General features: G+C 41.7%; 1 protein-coding gene across 6 annotated transcripts in view; it reads left to right on the top strand.

Annotated features, from left to right (window-relative positions):
• chd9 (chromodomain helicase DNA binding protein 9) overlaps nucleotides 1–23,902 on the top strand; it is a 111,191-nt gene that overhangs the window by 1,112 nt on the left and 86,177 nt on the right. For 5 of the 6 annotated variants that reach the window (XM_030044764.1, XM_030044755.1, XM_030044747.1 and 2 more), the window contains exon 2: nucleotides 5,252–6,963. In XM_030044764.1, the coding sequence (XP_029900624.1) occupies nucleotides 5,368–6,963 (1,596 nt within the window). In that variant the 5' untranslated portion in view covers nucleotides 5,252–5,367. Of the gene's footprint in view, nucleotides 1–5,251; nucleotides 6,964–14,726; nucleotides 14,792–23,902 lie in introns of those variants that run through there. The other variant, XM_030044789.1, reaches the window with a different exon arrangement.

Here is a 23,902-nt window from a genome sequence, read left to right as displayed (position 1 = left end):
TATGACAGTGAAGAGAGGGTTAATCTGTAGTAAATTGTTTTTTAAGTCACACCAGTTTTTATCTGTCTATTTATTTATTTATTTATTTATTACAAACGTGACCAACCATGCGCTTAATTTGAAGACCACATCCATCAACTTCCGATGGTATTTGAGCTACTACTTGTTGACTTGACCCCGTTTGAGATGAGGTACGCAGGAATTAAAAAAGTAGCCATTTCTGAGGCATCTGTCCCGGGTCCAGTGTCCAGTTGGGCAGCTTACACCCAGCTTTTGTTGATACTATGAATGAGTTATGTTGGAGTGGTTTGTGCTTGATATCGTGACACGTTAAGGAAAACTGAAGTCGACGTCGGTGGGTTGGTTTGTGACTATGTGGTAGCTGGAGGGGGGCAGAGGTTAGCGTTAGCATACCCAGGGATATGCTGCGTTCAAGTCATCTGGGAGAGACGGTAGACATGCAAACTAGTTGGAAGTACCTCTTACCTCAACTTCCAGACGGTAAATATTAATTAAGAGCTTTTGACCTTGCATTATTTAAGAAAATTTAAATGCCACGAGTAAAAGATATACCTATGGTCAAGTGTAGGATATGATAGTTATCTGTATTATCTGAAATGTCAATACAAATGCAATTTTGTGACCTTAAAGGGCATGAAAGGGCACAGCTGTCCAGCAACTAAATTCTTGTACATAGCTGACATTGTAATGTTTAGAAAAAACAAACAAAAAACAAAACAAAACAAACATATATATATATGACACGCACTTAGCTTTAAACCAAAACATACACTGAGAATTACCATATAACTATCCGCAATACACACAAAACTTATATTATGGTGTTGTGTAGCTTCAAAGTGTTTTGAAGGTGTCAGTAGTTTTAAGCTGTTGGCCTGAGCAGTCAGGTTGTTCCACCTAACTTGTCATGGTTATTTAAAAGGCAATAGGAGGGAGCTTATTATCTCTGGCATGAGCTGGACAACAGATCTGGTTTTATTGTGCTCTCGGTTTGCTTCAGAGCAGTACCGTAAGCTTTTAGAAAGACTTCCAGTAGAAGTCGGCAATAATGGCAATACAGATATCACAGTATTTGACAGAATATCTTTATCAATATTTTGATGATACAGTATGGACTTTTTGTGCTTTCATAAGATATTTTCACAGAAGATATTTCTGAAAAACAGCAGTTTGTAATGTGGATATGGTAACCAAGCAGGTGTACAGTTCTAGCGGATCAGTTTTTTGCCTCTAATCAGTTCAGAAAACTGCAGAAAAGCTACATGTATGCCACATCACCACATTAAAAATCCCAGATGATATCTAGTTCAAGTTACAATATTGATGTATTGGTCAGGTGTAATATAGAGAGATGTCAAGATGCTAATTATAAGGACTGTCTCTCATTTGATAGTCACTTTGGAGATTTAAGTAGCGATAGGCTTGACCAGTTTGATTAATCAGGTCACTTTTTTATTGAGAAACTGTCTGTGTGTCTGTCTGTGACTTTTCTGGCAGCTGATTTCTAGACAGCTGCATGGTGTTTTGTTTTGGACATGGATACTGTGGGGGTTATTCTCAGTTTGAAATCATGGCAAACTGTCAGACTTCACCAAACATGGACAAACAAGGATTGATAATATAGAATCTGATAAAACTTCTCCAAACAAGGAGGAAGGACAGACAGCCATGGCACAACAAAGATTTTTTTTTTTTTTTTTTTTTTTTGAGGTGGGGTTTGTTGGATTGGTGTGCCATGGCCTTTAAGGTCCAGAATGCACAGAGTGACAATGTGGTACATGATTTGTAAATTCATACAGTAATCCAAAAACAACCTTTGTGACGGGGTCCATTTTATTTCCACTCAAAATAACTTGGATATGGGACAAGTTGTATGCAGCACTTTAAATCTAAGAAGTAGGAGCCTCTGAGAAGTGCATGAAAGCAGCATCATGACCACCTAATTGGTTGTGTTGTCTTTGTTTTGTTAGGAAGTAATGACACTAATGTCCTGTTTTTTCTGTTCTTTACAACAGGGAAATACAGAGCCCCCTGAACCCCTAGGAGAATATTTTAATATTTCGTAACCTCAAATTAGTGACTTGTGCAGTTGAATTAACTGGAGTGCACAAATTAAATAATTTGATTGTATGAATTACTTAATAGTGCAAGCAACAGAATCCTAGAAGTCTTGCTTGATATTTATGTGTAAGTAGTGCAGACAAACATGGGGGAAAAAAATCAAGGCACTCGTCTTTGAGTGAACCATTAATTTGTTCTTTGAGCAAGGCAGCTAAACATACTAATGTGTATCAACTCTAAGTTGACTCAGAGTCGACTAAGAGTTAGTTTCTTTCCTTGGTTGTACACACTACCTAAAGACTGATATCAAGCAAGACTTCCAGGATTTTGTCACTTGTACTTTCACCAACCCCACTAAAGAGCATCTGTTGTATGAGCTGCTAGAGCCATGCAGTGCTTCCTTCTCCGTAATAGTGCATTTCCTCCCATAGTCCTGTAGCCCGTTTATTCAATCTACCATTTGAATTAAAAAGAGCTTTATTTTGATCTTGGACTGAAACACAAGCATATACTTAGGGTTTTGGCTTTGACAACATTATGTTGTCTATGAATGTATTTTATGGAAAAACAAATTGTTTTGTTGTAAAGTCTAAACTTTGATGGCGCAGCTGATGTTATTAAAATGTTGTCCAAGGAATCTAGGTGAGCTCTTTAGGTCCACATGTCAGAACAGCTACATGATTGCCCAGTACACGGGAGAGTAAACAAAAAGTTGATGAGTGCTTGTAGTAGCAAGAACAACCCAAACTAAAACAGGAATGGCTTCATGCCTGTCTGCGCACATTATTGTGAGACCTGTTGATTGTTCATAATAGATTTTCTGGATTCTGAAGGAGAGTGAGAGAGTGTTTAATACATTAGGATACACTCTCTGCTTGGTTGTCTGCGCTTTATCAGGAACGGTAGGCAAGTGATTAAACCACAGCATTTTTGATTGAGAGCCACTTTTATGTGGTGTGACGGTGACACCCCATCTAGGTGCTCTTGACATGTTTTTACTGTTAGCTGCAGTATTGTTAAGATGGGCTTTTTCTCTTTTTCTCTAGTCCTCTATAAACAGAATATAGTGAAGCAGATAAAATGTAGTCTAAGTTAATTGTCAATTATATTGCCCACCTAGTTTAAGCTTATGTTATCGACTCATTGGCTGCTCACTGGCAGAGCAAGCTAAAATTCCTCTATAAAATATTACAGTGCAAAAGAAAGAGCTAAGACAAACAGTCTAATTTACAGCGGCCTTGTACTGAGGAGACTGCAAATTGTGAGCAACTGTATTAGACTTTTTCTGGCAAAGAAGTGAGAAGACAAAGAAGTGAGAAGACAACTGAACCAAGGGTTTCATAAATTACAATTAGTCTTGGTGTGGTGATGTTATGGTGTATCTGTTATTTTATGTGGGTCTTTGAATTTTGGCAGCATTTATTAAACCTCTAATTGACACATAAGATAAAATTAGATTCAAGAAGAATCAACCATTCTCCTTATTTGTGAGTGGTACCATTGGAGAACACTGGTCACAATTATGCAGAATGGGATTTTTTCATGTCTCTGCCCTCATACATGAACTGTTGTTTTTCAAATAACATTACTTTGGTTGGAAAACAAGGAAACGTGAAAATCTGTTTGGCTGTTTATAGCTAATGATCGCAAAACACTCAGCTATGGCCAACTTTTCTTGGCCATAGAGCTTGTTGACCATCCACACATTGGCTGAGCATTCCCAGTTGTTTACCTTTGAGGTTGTTGATTATGCTGCTCATGAGGTGAGCATTGCGAGACATGCAACCTGTTGCTCATGCAGGTGTGGCACCAGAAGTTGGAAGTGCAGTTAAACTGTCTTCTGCTGCATAGTGATACAGATAACTTATATATTAGTTTCTTCAGGCCAGTTTGGCCAATTTACCTTCCCACCCGGCTAAGACTATGGACAATGGGTGAAGACTATTTTTAGTGACCTGGCTTTGGTTGGCTGTGTCTTTGTCAAGTTTTGAGTACCTGGTTCTGCCTACATGTTTTTAGAATCCTCTTTCAGATTACAGAATTGCATTAAAGTTGTTTCTGCAGGAATATTTTTGATTCCAGTGCCAAGTTTAGCCTCTCATATAGGATTTGCCATCAGGCCTTATAACTTTTCTTTCCTGTTGTCATATTTTGAGCTTGGACTTAGTGTGCACTGATTGTGCCCATCATTCCAGTATGTACTTCAGTATTCCTTTGTTTGTTTTGCATCAGACCGAAAACCCCACATTCAGCAGTCAAGTTTGGCATATTGTTGGACAGAAAAAAGTGTGAGCAAACACTTAAATAAATGCAGCACTGATCATATTTCCATTATACAGACTTTACCAATTATTACACCCGCTGGAGAAATGTGTCTGTGCGTGCTTGTGCCTCTGTGTCTGTGTGTATGATAAGTCAGCATATAATGATCAACCTGAGTGAGGTTCCATCATCTTTTGCTGGTCTGTGGTTTCAGAACACACACACACACACACACACACACACACACAGACACACACACACACACACACACACACACTCTGTCTCTCTCTTTCTCACACACACACACATACACACACACACACACACACCCACAGCGCCTCATCTGCCTCTGCCCCTAGCTGTCGAAATGCTATCAGCTGCTGCACCTCCCACACATTCTGCAGCAGCAGGCAGCTTCATTGAGCTGGGCGGCATTAGGTGGGAGGTGGCAGGATGAGGCACCTGCTGGCTGGCAGTTGGTTTTCATCAGCTGCTTTACTACACACATGAAAGGCACTGCTGATGGATAACTGTCAATACCACAATTCTCCCAGACCCTTCTGACCTCCTCATTACCTGGTTATTTGGAATCCTCTGACTCTGGCTAGACTTGCTGAAGAGAGCAAATCAATTAGCTTACCAGCAGTGACATGGCATGAATGAGGGAATGGATGACAAACTATAACAAAGAGGTTTTGGTGAGGGGGGAAAAGAATGCCTGCTGTCAATCACCCTATCTAAAATGAAGATAATTAATTGGGTGAAAGCGCACACCGTCATCCTTATAATAGTATTGTTGTCTGTTTTTAAACTGTGACCCAATCTTGAAGTCAACTAGTAAAACACACACTTTATCTTGCTGTAGTAACTTTATGTTTAATCAGTTTTCTCTTTCTGTCTGTTTCAGGACAGGGCCTTGGTACAATGGACATACTGTAGCTTTGCAGACTGTGACTCTCGTCTGCACCTCTGCATTGGATCCACTGGACTTCCAAAGGTTGCATTTGCCCTCCAGGCTCTGCCATGGACTTCTTTGATGACCCTAACCTGTTTGTTGGAGGGCTGGAGGGGCTGGATGAGGATGGCTTCCCCCCAGGGCCATCACTTGTGGATGAGCTGAATCTCAGTGCTGAATTTGAGCCACTGCAAGTGGAGCCCCTTGGCCCAGGGAAGCACCAAAGCATAATGCCTCCCGCTTCTTCCACATCCTCTCAACAGACCATGCCCCCTTATAGCCAGCAAATGGACCACTACTCTGCAATTAAGGCACAAGATCCTATGGGGCAGACCTTTCCCAGCCCTGGGGGTCCTGGTGGTGGGGGTGGTGGCATGATGGCACAGCAACATGGCCAGTACCACAGTGCCTCCATGAGCCAAGTACCTCAGACCAATGGGCTGTTCTGTAACAGTAGCAGTCCAATGTGGGGCAACCAAGACCAGAATGGGAATATTTACCACCCCTTGTCTCAGCAGCAACAACAGCCGCGTCATCAGCAGCAGCAACTGCACAACCAGCAGCTTCATCTCAGACAGCAACAAACACAACAACAGCAGCACCACCACCCCTGTCATCAACAACAGCAGCAAAGAATGCAGCAGCAGCAGCTGCAGCAGCAACAACAAAGTCATCACCAACAGCTGTTAAATCAGCATCAGCATCAACAAATGAACCATCAAACTCTGCCCCTGCAGCAACAGCAGCATCACAATTTCTCCTTTCACCAGGGAAGCCATTCTCAGAGCCAAGAGCAAGTTCACCATACTCAGCAGCAGGTTCAGCACCAGCTCACTATAGCAGGACCAAGGTTCCATTCAAGAGCTCTGCCAAGTAAGTCTTACTTGGAGAACCAAAATGCCTCTATGGGTGGGACTTGTTTACAGCAGCAGCAGAGTGGCTACCAGCTGACCAGGGGAGGTCAAGCCTTCCCTGGATCAAGACCAGAAGACCCTAGCATGTCCTTCCCCATGCCGTTGTCATCCATGGTTCACTCTCTCTCCTCATGCTCGGTCAGCTCTGCCACCGCTTACCAGCCCTCTCAGTACCCTGCCTACCCTGGAGAGCAGGATATACCCAGTCTCAGTCAACAATCCTTGTCCTCAGCCTCGGTGTCAAGGCCCACCACCACTGCACCCCTCACTTCTGCAGTGCCTGATATCTCAGGGGCAGCATGTCAGTTTCCATCCACAGTGATGATGGACCAGCAGCAGCCTCAGACCCCTGTGAGCCAGGGAGAGGAGTGCCCTTTCCGGGCCCTGAGCTGTTCTGGACAAACGCAGGGGAACTTCAGCTCATCTGAGATGTTTGGTCAAGCTATGAGCTGCTACCCAAGCATGAATAGCCAACTGCCCTCTGAGCAGCCCCAGAGCTGCGGGGCCTCTGGAGTTTCAGCCACCAACACTAATGGATACCAAGCACTAGGGGAGAGTCTCCTGCCGTCAGAGGCTGAAGGTGGGGATTTGGAGGGCCTGGAGGCTCCTGACCTTTTGCCTGATCTGCTGCCCCAGCTGGAGGCTGCTCTCAGCCAGCAGGATGAATCCAACTGCTCCTGGGCCAGTGGCGGCCAGGAGAAAGGAGAAGGAGACAGGAAATCAACACCTGTGGAATACAAGGAAGAGAAGGTGATCCCATTGCACACTTTAAAATAAAGTGTGTCTGTGTATGTGTTTAATGAAATATTCATTTCACTGAGGCTGTTGAAATGAGTTGGCATTCATTCAACCTGTTTTTCACAGTTCTTCTGAAATTTATAAGGAGGCATTTGGTGACCATTCTCTGCTATACCTTCCATCATCAGTATCCATCTGTACCCAGCATTTTTTACTCCATTATATTTAACACAAGGTATCTGAGAGAGGAAAAACATTTGCTGTAAGGCACACATAAGGCAAAATATTTTCGCCAAGATGGTACTGACATTCTACCATGAATATTTTTTCTTTCATATATTTGATATATACTCTTTTATCCATATTCACACAGTACAGTCTCTTCAGTGAGAGCAAAGGATGATTATTAGTTGTTGAGACTAATTATAGAAATTACATGTTATGAGTACATTTGTGTCAGAATGAATCGATCACTGCTGTGTTGACACTAAGAGTGTTGACTTGCTCTTCCCAGTATATCATGGCGAAGACACCAGCCACCCGTGTAATATTTAACTAACTAGCCCAGATAGAACATGCGCTTATTTGGAAACCAGCAATCAGTGGTGGAGTGGGGAAAGGTGGAGAGTTGGTGCTTAGCGTCCTTCTGAAAATGATAATGATCTGTCCTGCCTGGCCTGCCTATCCACCCAGTGCACTGACAGCAGGTTGGCCCTGATTAGGCTAAGACTGGCAGGAGTGTCTTCAGGACTTAGCTGTAAGCGTACTAAGGGCTATATCAAGATGTGGGTCAGGGCAAGCCAGAGGCACTTGTATACTGCATGGCTGGAGAATGGGGGGAGGTTGCATGCTGTTGTGGTTGCCGCCGTGGTTTTGCTTTCTGTGTGTTTGTGTATAAGTGTGTGTGTGTGTGTGTGTGTGTCTGTGTATGTGTGTCGGGGGAAGCAGGGGGAGGAGGAGAGAAAGAGAAAGCTCAGCGAAGACGAGTGGTTAGCACTCAAGAGGAGGGAGGGGGTTGGTAGACAGGGAGTGAGAGCAGTAGCTCATGGAAAAAAGAAGGAGAGCTTAGGAAAGAGATAGCAGTAGGGAAAGAGAGAGATAGAGGGGGGTGGGGTGGGGGGGGGCGGGGAGAGCTGGCTGTGACAGGCTTGAGGCAGTTCCTGGAGCTCAGTTGGCAAGTAATGTAGCAGCATCTACAGACCTCCCTGGCCTGGGAGTGACGTAGGCAGGACCAACAGCAACAGCAGGAACATGACCATGGCATGTGCTCTGAAAAATGGGCATATCATTTTTAACACTTTAATATGCGCATGTGTCCAGTTTTGGATTTTAGTTCATTTTCAAGCCAGTGTTATGCTATTAACAGCATGTGTGTTATGGTTAACATCAGTATTTTGTTAAAAAGTAACACAATCATGTCATCCTTACTACAGATTTGTTGTAAATGACTGATCTTTGTTAAGAGTGCTTCTGTTTCATGGCCTACTAGTGACACATCATACTACGTATCGCCACCATTCATAACTAAAACATTTAACTTTTAACCCTTTCCTATGTATGTTGATATCAGCATTTGGCACACCCTAGTTTAACAGAACCAGAAATAATTATCAAAACCTGTGTATTAGTAAATGCTCTACTGGTGATGATGATGACTCACAGGTTGTCACAGTAGTAGTGCATCCTGTCTGTTCAGTTCTGCTTTAACTACCTCTTAATAGCCAGTGGGCAATAACAAAAATGCTGGTCAACACAGGCCATTTGCCCATCTGCAAAGGTTCTTGATTGAAACGGGTCCATGAGCCACAGCCATACGGACCGGCCTCTCCCTGTCTGTGTCAACATCCAGCCCCATGTTGATGCTTACAGGCTGACTGTGCTATTCATGTGCACTGATGTGTGAAGAGCCTGCTCATAGTGTGTTTGCTGAACAGGCAAGGCATCAGGGGGATAGCTGCCCACTCTTCACTCCCCCGCAGCGAATGTGGCTAATTAGGATTTCCGATGGTTGTAATGGTCAGATGCAGCTGCAGTGAGCACTTGGGGTTCAAGATTGATTTGCACTGCCTGCTTATTATGTCCAGAGGTTAAATAAAGTAAAATAATCTTTCAGGCCCTGGTGCAAAGGATCTGAATTCAGATGCACTGCAATGGGTGTAGAGCTCTGGTCTGAGTCCAGCCCTGTGAATAAATTTGCCCACATTTTTTTGGACTGCCAGGGGTGTTTCTTTGAGGAGGCAGTTAGAGCTCAATACATCGATCACTAGAGTGAGACCTTAGTGGGCTGGATGTCATTTCCTGTGTTTATGTGTTGCCACGTGAGTCAAGCAGCTCTTTGTCACTGTGACTGGTCAGGAATTCAAGACTGAGATCTTTGTATCAGGATCTCATATCTTGAGATCTCTGCAGCCTCTGAATGTGAGGCCCTTTTGTCCCAGTAACACACATATTTACTTATATTAGTAGAAGTTATGGTTATTTTGTTGCATCAGAATCACCAGGACAAATTGCTTGTACATCAAGCGTACTTCGAAAATAAGATGGGTCTACACAGTTATGGCTAAAATGATAACCACAGTTCTTTTAGTAGATATTATGATCATAAAAATCAAAACATGACACCTTTTTCTTCCAAAAAGGAAATAAAATAAAACAAAATTAAATTATCATTATTCTTTTTTGTTTAGAACCTAGTTTACATCTTTGGCTAACAAAAATGATAATCACTGAACATACCATATTCTCCCTTTTTTTTTTTTTTAAGTGGATTTGCATGATGGATTTAAGTTTTGTTTGTTTGTTTTTTTTTGTTTTTGTCTTTGTTTGATTCTAAAAACTGGATGTTGTTGAGACTGCTGGTGGCCACTGTCACAGTGTATCACTGAACTTTTTCCCTCTGAACAATAGTAAGGGTTTTTGAATTCTCAGAGAAATATCCTCTTTTGCAGCTTATTCATAGAGAATGCTTTCTCTCTCACTGTCCTACTGAAGTCTTGACTAATGATAGTCATTTTCAGCCGAGCTCTGGCAAGTTGTATTCATAATGAGACCCCTCTTGGTTGTGACTTAGAAAGTACTGTTCACATTTCTAGACAAACTGACTGCTCTACAATGAGAGGCTTTGTTAAGGTGAAGCATACTGTTTGTGGGTGGGAGTAGGTTGGGGGAATATTGTTTTGAGTAAAAAAAAATGTTTGGATGGAACTTACTGTCTATGCAAATATTCTGTTGTTTCTAGAAATGCCCAACTGATATGGGATTTTTGAGTCCCATACTGATTTTAGAGGGGGAAAATTCACCAGTTATATATTTGAGCTGGAATGAAAATAGACCTTTTCTCACCCATTTTGCATTGCTATGACGATGCACAGGTACTGAGAAGGCTGCTTTCTTAAGTAAATAATAATATTCACATTTATTACACATTGTCAACCAATTCAAAAATTGAACATTGAGAAAATAAAGAACGTCACGGTTTGGTATGTTTTTGATACAGCAAAAGAATATAAATATTGGGAAAATTTCCTTGATTATTAAAAAAAAATTGAATTAAGTATGATCTTTTTTTTAGTTTCAACAATGATGGCACTATACCTTACCTATCTTCTGTGATGTCTTCTTAGAAGCATATTAAACAATAATGCTAACAGCTACTTATTAAAATTACAATCATAAGTTTGATATATTTGATGAAGATGATGATGACTATGACAATGACTTTGCATTCCCATTGGCTTTGTGGTGTCCTTCATGTCCAGCCATCTGTGGTCTGAACAACAGCGGCTGCTTCAGACAATTAATTCTCTATTTTTCATTTTTGTTTTTTTTTTTTTGTACAAAGCAGGAATTATGGTTTGACCGAAATGGGTTGATGAAGGAACTGTTCTGGGGCTCAAAGTGCTGATTTCTTTAGGCTGTGCCTGCAGAAATGCTGCAGTGATCGTTGTGCGTGTTGCTCCTTGTTTTCATGTAGTTCCACCTGTTGACACACTGGGGTGATGTCGACGTAAATGAGTTGTTATATTTGAAGTATGCCCACTGGTGTGGTGGGTTTAGCAGATGCGACATACCGTTGTTTTTTTATTCACCACTCTCTTGCCATCGCCCTCATAATTCACAGGGAAACCAAAGTGGCTCCAAATGCCAGACCTGTTGGTTATGAAGGATCTTCTATCTCTGGTATGGTAATGGCATTACTAGCCATATTGCAACAAGCTAGCTTATCTTAGTGTGCCCCTCAGTGTGCCTCACTGGAGTCTTTTTCTTTGGAGGTGGGAGGGGCAGACAGCACGTTGCCTGTTACGTTGTTGTAGCTGCTGTGGTTTGGCACAATGGCATCGTTCTCTTTATACATCCATGAGTGGCACAGAGAACATTTTTCATATTAGTGTATATCAGTCAACATATATGTCTGTGCCATTGTTGTACAGATATATCTGTTGTAGCCATTATCGACCAAGAGTATCAGCTGACTGATTTATTGGACGGGCACTAGCGTTTAGCTTTTTGTATTTTGTCAAAACGCTTCTGAGCGGGTGACATGCAGTGGCAATTCCCTAGAGGACAGAGAAGCTCAGTTGTGACGGATGGAAAAAGTGATTTGTCCCTCCTACAAGAACCACTGAGGTGTCTAAGAGTAAACCACCCTCTTTTCCCTACACCCACTTTAGTGGAGCTGCACAGTGGACAACAGTAGAGGGTGTGACAGCTTAACTGCAATAGTTTGAGGCAGGTTGGTGCTAAAAAAGAGCATATGTGGTCAATAAGCTTGCCATTCATCCAGTTTGAGAAGACAGTTAGTCTTCACTTTAGTAATCAGGTTATTCACTTGACACTTAGCTTATTTCTAAACAGGCATGTAAATGAGAAACCAGGCTCTGTGGATATTGGAGAATATCATGGTGTTTGTATTGTAGGAATGAATGTTGGTGCTTTCATGAGATATTCATACACAAGAGATTTTTGGCAAATAGTAATGTGGATATGAGGACCAAGCAGGCGAGGCAAATAGCTAGAAAATTCTAATAAGTTAAAAAAAATCCCTCTAGTGTAATGCAGCTTTTAAAACTAGGAAAAGACCATGTATATCCCATATCATGATACTGCAATGTCCGAAATCCCAGACAATATCTAGAATCCTATCATACTGGTATAATATGAATATGTCATCCTGCCCTACTTATTATTCTAACCACAGTGTTAAAACAAATAAACAAACAAACAAAACAAAAAAAAAAAAAAAAAAAAAAAAAACTATTGCTACCACTCATGGAGCTGTCTGACACTGTGCAGTGGACGGGCAACGTTTGGAGGTCCCCACCCCAAGAGGCTTGCTGTCTGATGCATTCTGGAGGCTCCACAGGCAGCAGCAATGCTGTCAGCAGCAGTCACAGTTCAGGGTACAGTGGGGTTGGGGGAATCCCAATTATTCCTAGTTACTGGTTACTCAACTCTGGTTTCTTTTATGCATGTAAATGACAATGAGCCACCTCTCAATTCCTGAGAAGTGTGCCCAGGACTTGAAACACACTTTTTCACTACTGATTTTAAACTGCTTCCACATATCTTTGCCTAACTTTAGTCAAATAGACAGTCTAGTTTGTGTCAAGTGCTTTTCTCAGTTGTTTGCAGTGAATAAATAGATAGCTTATGCCTCAGGATTAAATGGAAAAGTTTTACTTAGCACAGTTGTCAGAAGTACTCCATTCTTCACACGTTGGCAAATGTGGCTATTTTATTGTTGTCTAAAGAATTTAGATTTTTAGAAACACAAAATGTCTTGACTGCATTGGGCGTTTAGTTTTGGACACCCACCTCTCACAAATTTCCAGTGAGACATAACTGTCTTTTTTGTGTACTTGATTGCAGTGTTGCATGTGTCTTGATTTGGATTTAATAGACCTATATATGGGCACAAATTAAACTGAGCCCCACAGGCAACAGGGAACTGGTTTTGAAGATTTGTGGGGCAACAGCAGCATGTGGAAAAACACCCCTTCATGGCGTGCTAAAAGCACCCTCCTTGGCCAACCTGATTTTAGTTTCACCATTAGTTCCTAAGGATGCATGATTTTTACTCAAATCTTAGATGACTGTTGAATTGGGACTGGACAGAATGTAAGTGTATTCATTAATCAACTGAGAGCTGAATAGCATAAACTTTTGCATTATGATTCATGCAAAAATGCGTATTTGGTATCCAGCCATTGTGGGTGATAAGATATCTGATATAGGTATCACCCTCAAACCATAACAGTGCATTCTTAGTAGGCCTATTGGTGATCACACCTAAAAACATCTTGCCAACAGCAACCTGAGGCCTCTTGTATACCATAACTTCTATTAAGCCTCTTGTCATTTTTTTAACTTTCCCAAACATTTGTTTATGTCTCCTGGTTGGTGATACACCATTAGTTTGACGTTTGCAAATGTGGCTTTTGGGAGCCACATTTGGAGGCACACTTTTGGGAGCTATGTTGTTGTTCCACATTAATGGATAAGAAACAGAAACAAACCACCGACAATACTTAATATAAATGTTGTCGTCAGTTTTTCTCAGCTGCCGTGTAGCCTCTCTTAATCTCTTGTGGGGTCAGGTGTTTCCCATGGGGTGCCATATCAGCTTCACTGCAATTTAGTCTGTTCTGGTAGATAATAATAAATTTTCACCCCTTGTCTCCGTTGGGATGGCACTATCACAGTTCCAGTGATTGGCTCTGCATTTTGAGCATAATTTGTTCCCAGCCAATGCACTCTGCTGTTTTTAGTGTCCAGTGTCAGAACTGAAGCTTTTACTATAAGGACATAAACAGTTGCCTTTAGTGGAAAAAAGGGGAGAGAATTGATGGATGCTGATGGCCTGGCCTGCTGTGGCTGCTAACAGGCCCCTGGCAGTGATACAGAGCAGGTGCCTCCTCCCTGCCTGTCTGCATCACTGCTTTAGGTTTACTCTCTCACTGGGTATCGCCACACTCTCCTCTGTACCCTCCCTTTGGCCTCTCAGCCATGCAGCCGCCAAATGAGTGTATGTGTGTGTCTGGGTTTGTGTGGGTGTGGATGTGTGTGGGTGTGTGGCGGCACGGTGGTGTTGTCTGTGCTTCCTCCCACCCTCCATTCCCCCACACCGACCCGACTCCCCACCTTGAATTGCTAGCTTTGTTGCTTCCTGACCTTCCTTGGTGAGGTTTATATAACTCCCAGCCAACCAGCCAGCCAAGCCAGGCAGGCAACGCCACAGCCAGCCTTGAAACCTGACACCATGTCACTCCTTGGTTGGGAGGGTGTTTGTGTGTGTGTGTGTGTGTGTGTGTGTGTGTGTGTGGGTGTGGGTGGAGGAGTGGGGGGGGGCACTTCCCCCCAAACACACACGCAACTGCAACGCACTGCTGCACAACCTGCCCCCTCTGTGGCTGCATGGTGATAGGCTGTCTTACTCAAAACATTCTCTCTCTCTCTCTCTCTTTCTCTCTCTCTCTCTCTCTCTCTCTCTCTCTCTCTCTGTCTCTCTCCCTCTCACCTACCCAACCTCTCGACACACTCTGCTCCTCTCTCTCTCGCTCGCTCTCTCGCTCTCGCTCTCTCTCTCAGTCAAGTGCTCTCCCTGTTTGCATCCGGCCTCATCTGCCTGTCTGTTGGAGGCTTGCCAGACCAGGGCGGGGGCGGGGGATAACTAGGGGTCAGAGGTAAACAGGAAGTCAGGCAGTCTCCACTGTGGGCGGAAGGGGAGGGCTCACAGGAGGAGGAGGAGGTTGGAGAGCAGAGTGGAGGGAGGAGGGAGTTGTACTTGGATTGAGTCTGTTGGGAGCATGTGGGACCGCTGCCAGCCCAAACTGCACAGTAGGTCTGAATATAAAGTATTCAGTCTTTATTCCACTTTTCTTTCTTTCTCTCTTTCTCTCCTCTCACTCCTTCTCTCTGTTGCCTCCTTCTCAGGGGATTAAATGGCTTAGATTTTTTGGGGGGGGTTGTTGTCAGGGTCACGTTTGCTCAGCGGTCAAATGTGGAGAGTTTTTTGTGTGTGTGTGTGTGTGTGTGTGTGTGTGTGTGTGTGTGTGTGTGTGTGTGACTGGAATGTGAGGCTTTCTGGATGTGACCCTCTTGAACTCGGGTTAACCTTTGACCGGCGGATAGGGGAAAGCTGAAAGCCTAGACAGCTATCCTGTCTCGGCAAAAAAACAAAAAAATTTGATTTGAAGACTGCATGGAAACCTCTTGTTAATTAACCCCTGTGTAGGACAGAGTGGAGAATTAGGAAGGGGTGTGAAGGGGTAATGGTTTTTGTCCTTGTGTTTAAAGTTGACACAGTGGTTTCTTTTTCACACAAAGAGGCAGTCTTAAGAAGAGACTATGAGAGTACTCCTATTCTGTGAATTAAACATCTTAAGCATAACATTAGTTAGTTAGTTATCCCCACTACGCCGGCTGGTGCATTGGGCAGCAACAAAGTTTAAGCATAACATGGAGTTGAGATATTGGACAGTGAGTGAACGGGGTAATGATTTTGCCCTTGTGTTTACAGTTAATACAGTGTTTTCTCATGCCCCGCACACAGTTTGACTTTGAAAATGTCTACAGAGGCGACACTTGGTTCTCTAGTAACTGATTTGTAACTTCAGCAAACAGGTTTTCTCAGGTGTTTTGGGGAAGTCATTTACTAGTTTCCATGGATGTTGAAATCATTAGTCAAGAATTTGTTTACAGAGTGTATGGTTTTATTTCACAACATTCAGTCACTTTAGAGAAGAGTGATCCACTTGGGTTTTGCACTGGGGATAAAGTTCACTGTTGAAACTTGTACATCCTTGATAGATTGTTCCTTGCTGTGCAGTGTGACTCATGCTGCTATCTTCCCATCATGTAAAAAGGTAATACTAAATAGTACAGAAAATATAGCGATACCTCAGAATCATTTTTTGGTGGTACAATACAACAAGGCCACCACTGACAAAATTCACCAGAAGATCTGTGAGGGCATGTTTCACTGCTTTAATTACCATTCCATTCACTTCTGTCTGGTATTATTCTTTGGTATTTACTTGACAACGCAGCACAAAGCGGTCATTATTGAGCTCTCAACCTTGAGCTGCGGTGGCTGAATGTGCTGCGTGAAATGCCGTGCGTGTCATGCTGCAGTCATTTGAGTGTAGAGCCCATCTTGACATTCCTGCTGAAGTGCAGGTTTCCTCCAGGCTTGGCCAAGTGAATGTAGCTGGGGACCTGCAGATTCATTATTAATGATACCATTTCTCATCACCACACAGCACCAGTACCAGAAACATCGAGTTCCACCTTCTGCTGGTACAGCATTTTGTCCCCGGTTCTCCAATGCAGGGGAAATAATTCTTAAAAAGCTCAATTACTTTCTCATGGCAATGACCTATATTATCCTCAGTGCACCCTCAATGGATAGTAATTACATATATTACATTACTAGTAGTATCTATATCTTGATAAGAGATTACATGGTAATATTATGATATGGCATAAGTCTTGTCTTATCCCAATTTTAAGGCTGCATCAGAGTAAAGGGATGCAATTATCTGACTGTCTGATTGGTTGTCATATTCACATTACTAATGTGAATATGATGACTGTGAGTAATGCATAATTATATTATGAAAGCACATTTGGACACAGTCATCCCCACAGTATCAATATTAAAATTGATATCAAGTATTTGTCAGAGGTATTGTGATATTTTATTTGGTGCATATTGCCCAGCCTTCCACATTGCAAGCCTTTGGATTTGTCCCCACTTCTTTGTTCTCTCTGTTCGATAGAGCAATATCTCAGACATTGTTGCACACATTTTGATGAAATGTGGGCAAGTGATGCTTCACACAGTGCTCCATTATTTTCAGAATTATGCTGATTGGTCTAAGCGTGGATAGTGCAAATTCAGGTCAGAACAAAGTGAGATATTTGTTAGTGTCTAGAGAGGGGCTGTATCAGCAGTCAGGTGTCATGTTAATTGTTTTTGAGTTTCATTCTCAAAATCACTGCAACCATTTTCCCCCTTATTTTTCAAATTTTACTTACTTTTACTGACATACTTTTAACAAGCCGGATACGGAAGTCCACCTTTGCTTCTTTTCATGTTTCATTGATGGATTATTTTTTGCTTCTGCATTGCACAACAAACTGTGTGGATTTTGTATTGACAGGCACACAGAGACCCACATAACCCACGCAGAATCATACAATCGCACCTCTGCTTCTCACAGACATTGCCATGATGTTTTATGCGTCTGTTTGTGTTTTATGTTATTAGTTACTTAAAAAACACATGGTTTTCCTTGTTGCCTGGCCCCTACCTTTCCAGTGCTGAACCATTCCACAGGCACCTGTCACGCAATCTGGACGAAGTTGAAATTCGAACAGAAAAAAAAAATCTCCTTGCTTCATCAGATCCTGAAGGCTGCACTCACTCTGCCTCTCTCACACGCTGAATGGCTTCTTACTCCAAGTGTGAGCACTGATGCGTGTGTGTGTGTGTCTGTGTGCTTGTGTGTGTTCACACACATAGCAGCCCTGCTCTCCCTTTGCACTGCTTCAATAATGAAGGAGTTGTAAAGGTCTGGCAGTGAGCCCCCTGCTGATTTCCCCTCCACCTTTCTCTCTTTCTCGCTTCACTCTCTCTCTCTCTCTGTCTCCCTGCCAGCCCGCTCTCCCATCCTTAGGGAGTTCCTCTTAGCTCTGCTCTTGAGTCTGCACCAACATTCCCGCTAATGAACGCCATCACCGGGCTTGCGTTTTGTGCAGTTCAGCTTCATGGCACCGCCCGGCATCCAACCTGATATGCTTTATTGTTTTTGCTGCAAAGAATGCTGTGTCATGAGTCATGACACAGATGGAGCACTGCTGGAAACCAGCAAAGCAGGACGTTCTCAGGCTTGTTTGTGACTTATCATATAAGGTACATGAAAACTTTGTGTCTTTCATGATGGAAAACACATTTCATTTCTCCAAGGGAGATAACTCAAAGGGCTCCTCCTGGCTTTTCAGTATCACCTGTGGAGACAACCTGCACTGCATTCACTGTCATGCTAGAATTTAATTTCAGGTCACTCCAGTTAGGGTTTAAGGTCGGTAAGGTAAGCTTTAAAGGGCTGACATGTAATTGCAGCTGTGTAAGCTCTGAGTCAGCCAACTACTGACTTTGTTTTTGTAGTAATTTTCATTATCATATTATCATGCTGAAATTTACATCACTTTTGATGCAAGGATGGACGCTATGCGACTTAACTGTGATATGATGTGATGTGGCTGCTAAACATGCTTTTTGCATGGACCATTGTAAGATATAGTAAATTATGAACATTGTCACAGAAAGAGACCTGTATTTTTACTTACAAATGTCAGAAAATGTTTCCAAAAACATCCACCAAATCACATAAAATGGAATATGATGGATTTAGTTATTTTTCATCTTTAAGTCAAACTCAACAAGGTGGTATGAATATCTTTTCATGACCCTGTCAGCCAACTTGTGAAATGATGGCACTGCTGCCCCAATTTTGGTGTCAGCCACTAATTGTGAAAGGTGTCTCTCTTTAGATGGGCTGCGTCTGGCCCTCATTTGGGCCTGTGCTTGCATGTGCAAACATACAGCCTGTGCTAGTCCTCAGAATACCACCTTAAATCTTTCTTACTGACTGCCCTCTCTGTGAGCTGACTCTTAAAGATGTGAGAAGGGCAGATGTCCGGGTTAGAATCCATGTGCCTTTTTTTTTTGCTTTCATTTGGCCTGATTGACACAGAGCCATGTGGAAGCTGTACTCTGAGGGTATTCTGCACAACCCTCAAACCAAGGTCAGACCTATATACTACAGGGGTCAACGAGATAATGAGCATCCTGTGTAAGCCAAACCCAACCATCTCACTGTCAAGACACACAGCAGAGGGCAGGCCACAAGGTGCTCTGGGCTTCTGTCAGTATGAGAGTCATTTTGTTTTTCATTTAGTCTATGCAGAGTCCTCCCACAAAGTGATTGTTTCTCGCTCAGCTATGTCGAGGGCTAGGGGTGAGTTGGCAGATTAGATTTTGTCAAGATTATGGTCGATGGTTTGCCAGCACCCATATGGCTGTTGTTGTTAACTACGACTTTGCTTACATCTGAGTGACTTCAGAAGCCCTGCAAAGTGGAAACACACAGAGAGAAGCCCTGGAATTTACTGTGCTTTTAGTTTTCATTAATTTTAATGCTCTATTCACAGAGTTTGTTAAATGCTGTATAATCGTCAATGAAGAGCTAGATCATGAGACGGTCCCACCTGCTAATTGGACAATTTTCTTGTGCCCTCCAGAGGTTTATAATCAATGGCCAATATTTGGAAATGTCAGAATAGTTCAATGAATACATGACATATTATACTAAACTAACTTACACTGCATCAGAAAGCATGCTACCAGGCAGTACATTCATAAAGAAGAAATTTGTGTACCAGTAGAGATTGAACAATACTTTCTCTGCAGCAGTTGATTTTAAAAATAAAAGCAAACTGGACTCTTACTCACCCATTACTAATGTTTGTGCCACCAATCACTGTTAACTTTTTGCAGAACCGCCAAAAACACAAGGCCAGGGCTGCTTCATGTACTCTACATCATGTGTTCACATCTGTGAGAGGGTACACTAAGTGCTAATTTGCACTGATGTCTTGTCAGTCAAACCCAGAAAACCATAAAACATGCTGTTATTTTCACTGTACTCATTATAAGAACTGCATGTTAAGCCACTTGAAATTAAGCAGGTGCTATACACAATTTGGACCTGTCTGCTCACCTCATGAAGCTAATGGCTGACCTCCTTCATCTCATCCCATGCCTTCTCTCTCTCTCTCTCTCTCTCTCTCTCTCTCTCACTCAATATGTGTCTGTGTATACACACACACACACACACACACACACACACACATATATATATATATATATATATTTATATATATGTATATACACACATATATAAATATATATGGTTATCTGTCTATCTATCTATCTATCTATCTATATGTCTGTGTGTGTACACAATATGTGTGTATATCTATATGTATATATCTATGTGTGTGTGTGTGTGTGTGTGTGTGTGTGTGTGTGTGTGTGTGTGTGTATGTATAACGTGTCTCTCTCACGGTCGCCCCCTGGTGTCCAACCCTGTCCTAGACAAAATGACTACATCCAGCATACCTGTAACTCACACTGATCCATTCTCACACATAAAACCTTTTATTTGCAATGGAAATGGCCACCCGTGCTTGACTTAATCAAATGAAGGAGTCAATTAGTTGACCTCCCTAATGGTAAGCTAATAGGCTCTCATTATTAAAGCCTCTCAGATGGGAGCTGCTGGAGGGTGCACCAGGGCTCTAGTGGTGAGGCACCTCTGCCACGGCCAGCCCCACTAATGGTATCCAGTACCAGCTGCTAATGGCTGTATTTGCAAGAAATTAACATGGTGTGGCAATCTTTGTATCCAAGTGTGTGAATCAGAGAAGGGACAGAGGGATTGTGTGTCATATACACTCAATGGCCACTTTATTAGGTGCATCTGTACAATCTAATACAATCCGATACAGCTGTTTTGCCATAAAGTTTACTTTTATGATGGCTATAATGCTTGGGTTTTCTTTTTGTCACAGTAATAATGCTAATTCAATTCTATGTTTGCCACTGAGCTCGGTGCTGTTGCACTGGACTGCATTTTATTGAAAGGTGCTTCTAATAATTTGTCTCCTTTGTAGGACAACAACCCCACCCCAACAATAAAAAACAAACACCTCAATATAATGTAGTTCAGTACAAGATCTCTGCAAACTACAACCTCAGAAATAAACATATAATTAAATAATATAATATAACTAATTATATAATTAAATAATTAAATAATTAAATAATATAATTAAATAATAACATAATTTACACATTCTCCACAATGTCAGCAAAAACTGAACATTATGAACTTTCTTAAAAGGTACAATTTATGACAAAGCTGTTGCATTGAACTGTGTGTGTGTGTGTGTGTGTGTGTGTGTGTGTGTGTGTGTGTGTGTGTGTGTGTGTGTGTTTTTGTTTTTGTTTTGTTTTGTATGTCTCTTGTCTGTCTGTCCTGGCCCAGTCTTTGGAGCTGTATGGGTGTTTACTATAAATATCTCAGGCAGAGAGGCCCACACACACAAACACACAGTTGGTGTGGATGTCTGCAAGCAGCACTCTGTCTGCTGAAGCAAATATTCACCGCACGAGAACATTGCTTACTTCTTTGTTTATTTCAGGCTGATACAGGGATGCAGCAATGCTAGTGTTAGTATCATAGATATTGGGCTAATATTTGGTGAAATAGGTTTATACAGAATTCAGCCATTACTAGGTTGTACTATGGACTACATGTTAGAAAATAAAGGAAAAGGACTTGATTAGCTCACTTAACACAGAAAGCTATAGGTTGTACAAGTTTAACATAAATATTACATGTTTTTTTGTTCATTAACCCAAATTCCCAGTGTATCAGGTTAGTACTCTGAATCAGAGGTGTTACTGGTATAAGCATATTGTGGTGATTGAATTAGTTATGGTAGCCAAGAAATTACATTATACAAGACAATCGGTGTGAGCTTTTGGACCAACGAGGGAAAGTCAGTAATGCTCTCACCCTCCTCCACAACAACTAACCAGGTGCCTTTAGCAATGCAGTTGACTGTCATTTGCCTTAGCATAGAGCTCCAAAACAAACAAACAAACAAAAAGAGCATTTTATGTCAAAGAAAACTGTCTTAAAAGGTTTTCATCACCAGTGTTTGGTTTAACAACTTACATACCTTAACAAATTACACAACAATACTTCTTACATGGGTTAGTTTAACGAGTTCAATAATATTACAGTTACTGGTCATAGCCTACATGAATTCAAAGCATGGATGTATCGAAGTGACTGAAAAAAAATAATTCAGCAAATTAATATAGTAATTCTTTAATTGCTGCTAATTTTAAATCCTTTCAAGGGCTTGTGTTTTTAAGAAACTTGACTTTCTTTTGTCTCTTTAATGAACACTACAATTTTATGGTGTATTAGTACCATCTAGCAGCTATTGCTGTCCACAGCTGTATACAGACTCAATTACAAGCTTAATAGTGTTACTTTTCATTCATCATAGTCGCAAGCTGTGGTTTTATACCGTAACAGGCTACCATGTAAAGATAGAATTTTTTAAAAGAAGTATCAAGTCATGTAACAGCAATAACAAACATGGTAAACCTACATTTTATTCTTAGTGTCATAACAGTCACACAGTTTGAGAGTGGAGGTGAACCCACTACCTGTATCTTGCTAAATACTCAGGGTAATTTAGCTAACACACAACAAATGTAACAGCTGATGATTAGTTGCATGGATGCAGTCAGTTTGCTATGATAATACCAGTCCAAACTGGCTTAACAAGTCTGGGCATTCAGCAGCCTGAAATGCGTGTGTTAGCCTGCTAACACCAGACTCTACAAACTAGCGTTACCCTACGCTCTCGGCATCTGCCTGGTTATGTGTGTGTGTGTGTGTGTGTGTGTGTGTGTGTGTTTTGGACTGGGGGCTGGGGGCGCCAGGCTGGATTGTCTGTTTTCATCGCTTGAAATCTCAGCAACCATCGCTGTAACAGTATTGATTAACAACACTTTTGAACCCTTGGTGCAATATGGTTATTTGCACATTTGAACAAGCAAATTATTACATATTGTTGCTTTAATGAAGAAAATGAATAAATGTTATTTTGTGTTTGTACCTGCGATTTTCAAAAGCCTGTCACTTGTTGGACTTCATCCCAACAATGACGATCCCATTCCAGTCCAAGTGCATAGCAGTTGTATTCATAATCACACCATGGGCTGGAGGCTTGGTTGCAGTGGACCAGGTCAGACTGGAGAATGGGGCCAGCGCAGTAATCCTCTGTTATAGAGTCTGTCAGCAGCTTCTCTCTAGGGCACTGTGTTCAGCCCCAGCTACTGTACCTCTGGTCTGAATAAAGGATCATTAATGTTTGTTACTTTATTTAATTGGTGCAGGAATCATTGCTGTGTATGTATGTGTCACACCCCAGTTTGACTTCAAACTGGCCTTCAGCTTTATATCTAATTAGTGGGTCCCAATCTTTTCCTTCCTTTTTTTCTCCCTTTTTTCCTTTCTTTTTTCACCTAGAGTTACATAGTACAATCTATATTTCATTAACCAGGTAAATTGTTTTTTTTTTCTTTTTTTTTTTTTTTTTTTTCTCCCAAGGAAGGGCATCACGGGTTGATATTTTTTGTTTGTTTCTTAGCTAGAGGTGTTGAAGAGGACAGCTTCTTATTTTAACTCACAAATTAAAACACTATCACTTAGCTGACTTCCTCATCACATTAAATGTGTTCGAGAGTTTGCATTCTAACAAAAGTTAATTCATTTCCAAGGAGAGAATCAAATACTGATACATCACTGTGTATCATGTGCTGAACTTTATTCCACTTTTCAGATAAGATGAACTTTATTGATCCCCTCAAGGAAATTGGGCCATTTACAGCAGCAGAGAATATAGGCTGGAGTTAAAAATTTTGATGGTTTACTGGTCTGGCAGCAACCTTTTGAAAGATGCTGAAAATGTTATTGATAATAATAACTGTGATATTTTACTAGTCCTAATCCCAGCTCCAGAGTCACAGGGTGGATATGTGCCAAAAGAGGGCTTGAGTCTGAGTTCTCTTTGCTCTTATGAATTCCACCAGCGTTCATGGTAAAGATATGCTCACATAGTTAGGGTTTAGGATTATGGTTGGGTGAGGGCTTTCCCGGCTTTTGTATAAAGCAAATTGGCCATGGGTCCAACAGTCTTTCTGATCAATTGCATTACTTAGCGTATCTTATCTAGATCTGCAGTGGCGTTTGGTTGAAGTATAGACTTTTTCATTTCTAGGGTATCCACTGGGTGGCCT

The sequence above is a fragment of the Myripristis murdjan genome, chromosome 3 (genome assembly GCF_902150065.1).
Source record: "Myripristis murdjan chromosome 3, fMyrMur1.1, whole genome shotgun sequence".
Lineage (NCBI taxonomy): Eukaryota > Metazoa > Chordata > Actinopteri > Holocentriformes > Holocentridae > Myripristis > Myripristis murdjan.
This window is presented reverse-complemented; position numbering and strand designations above follow the sequence as displayed.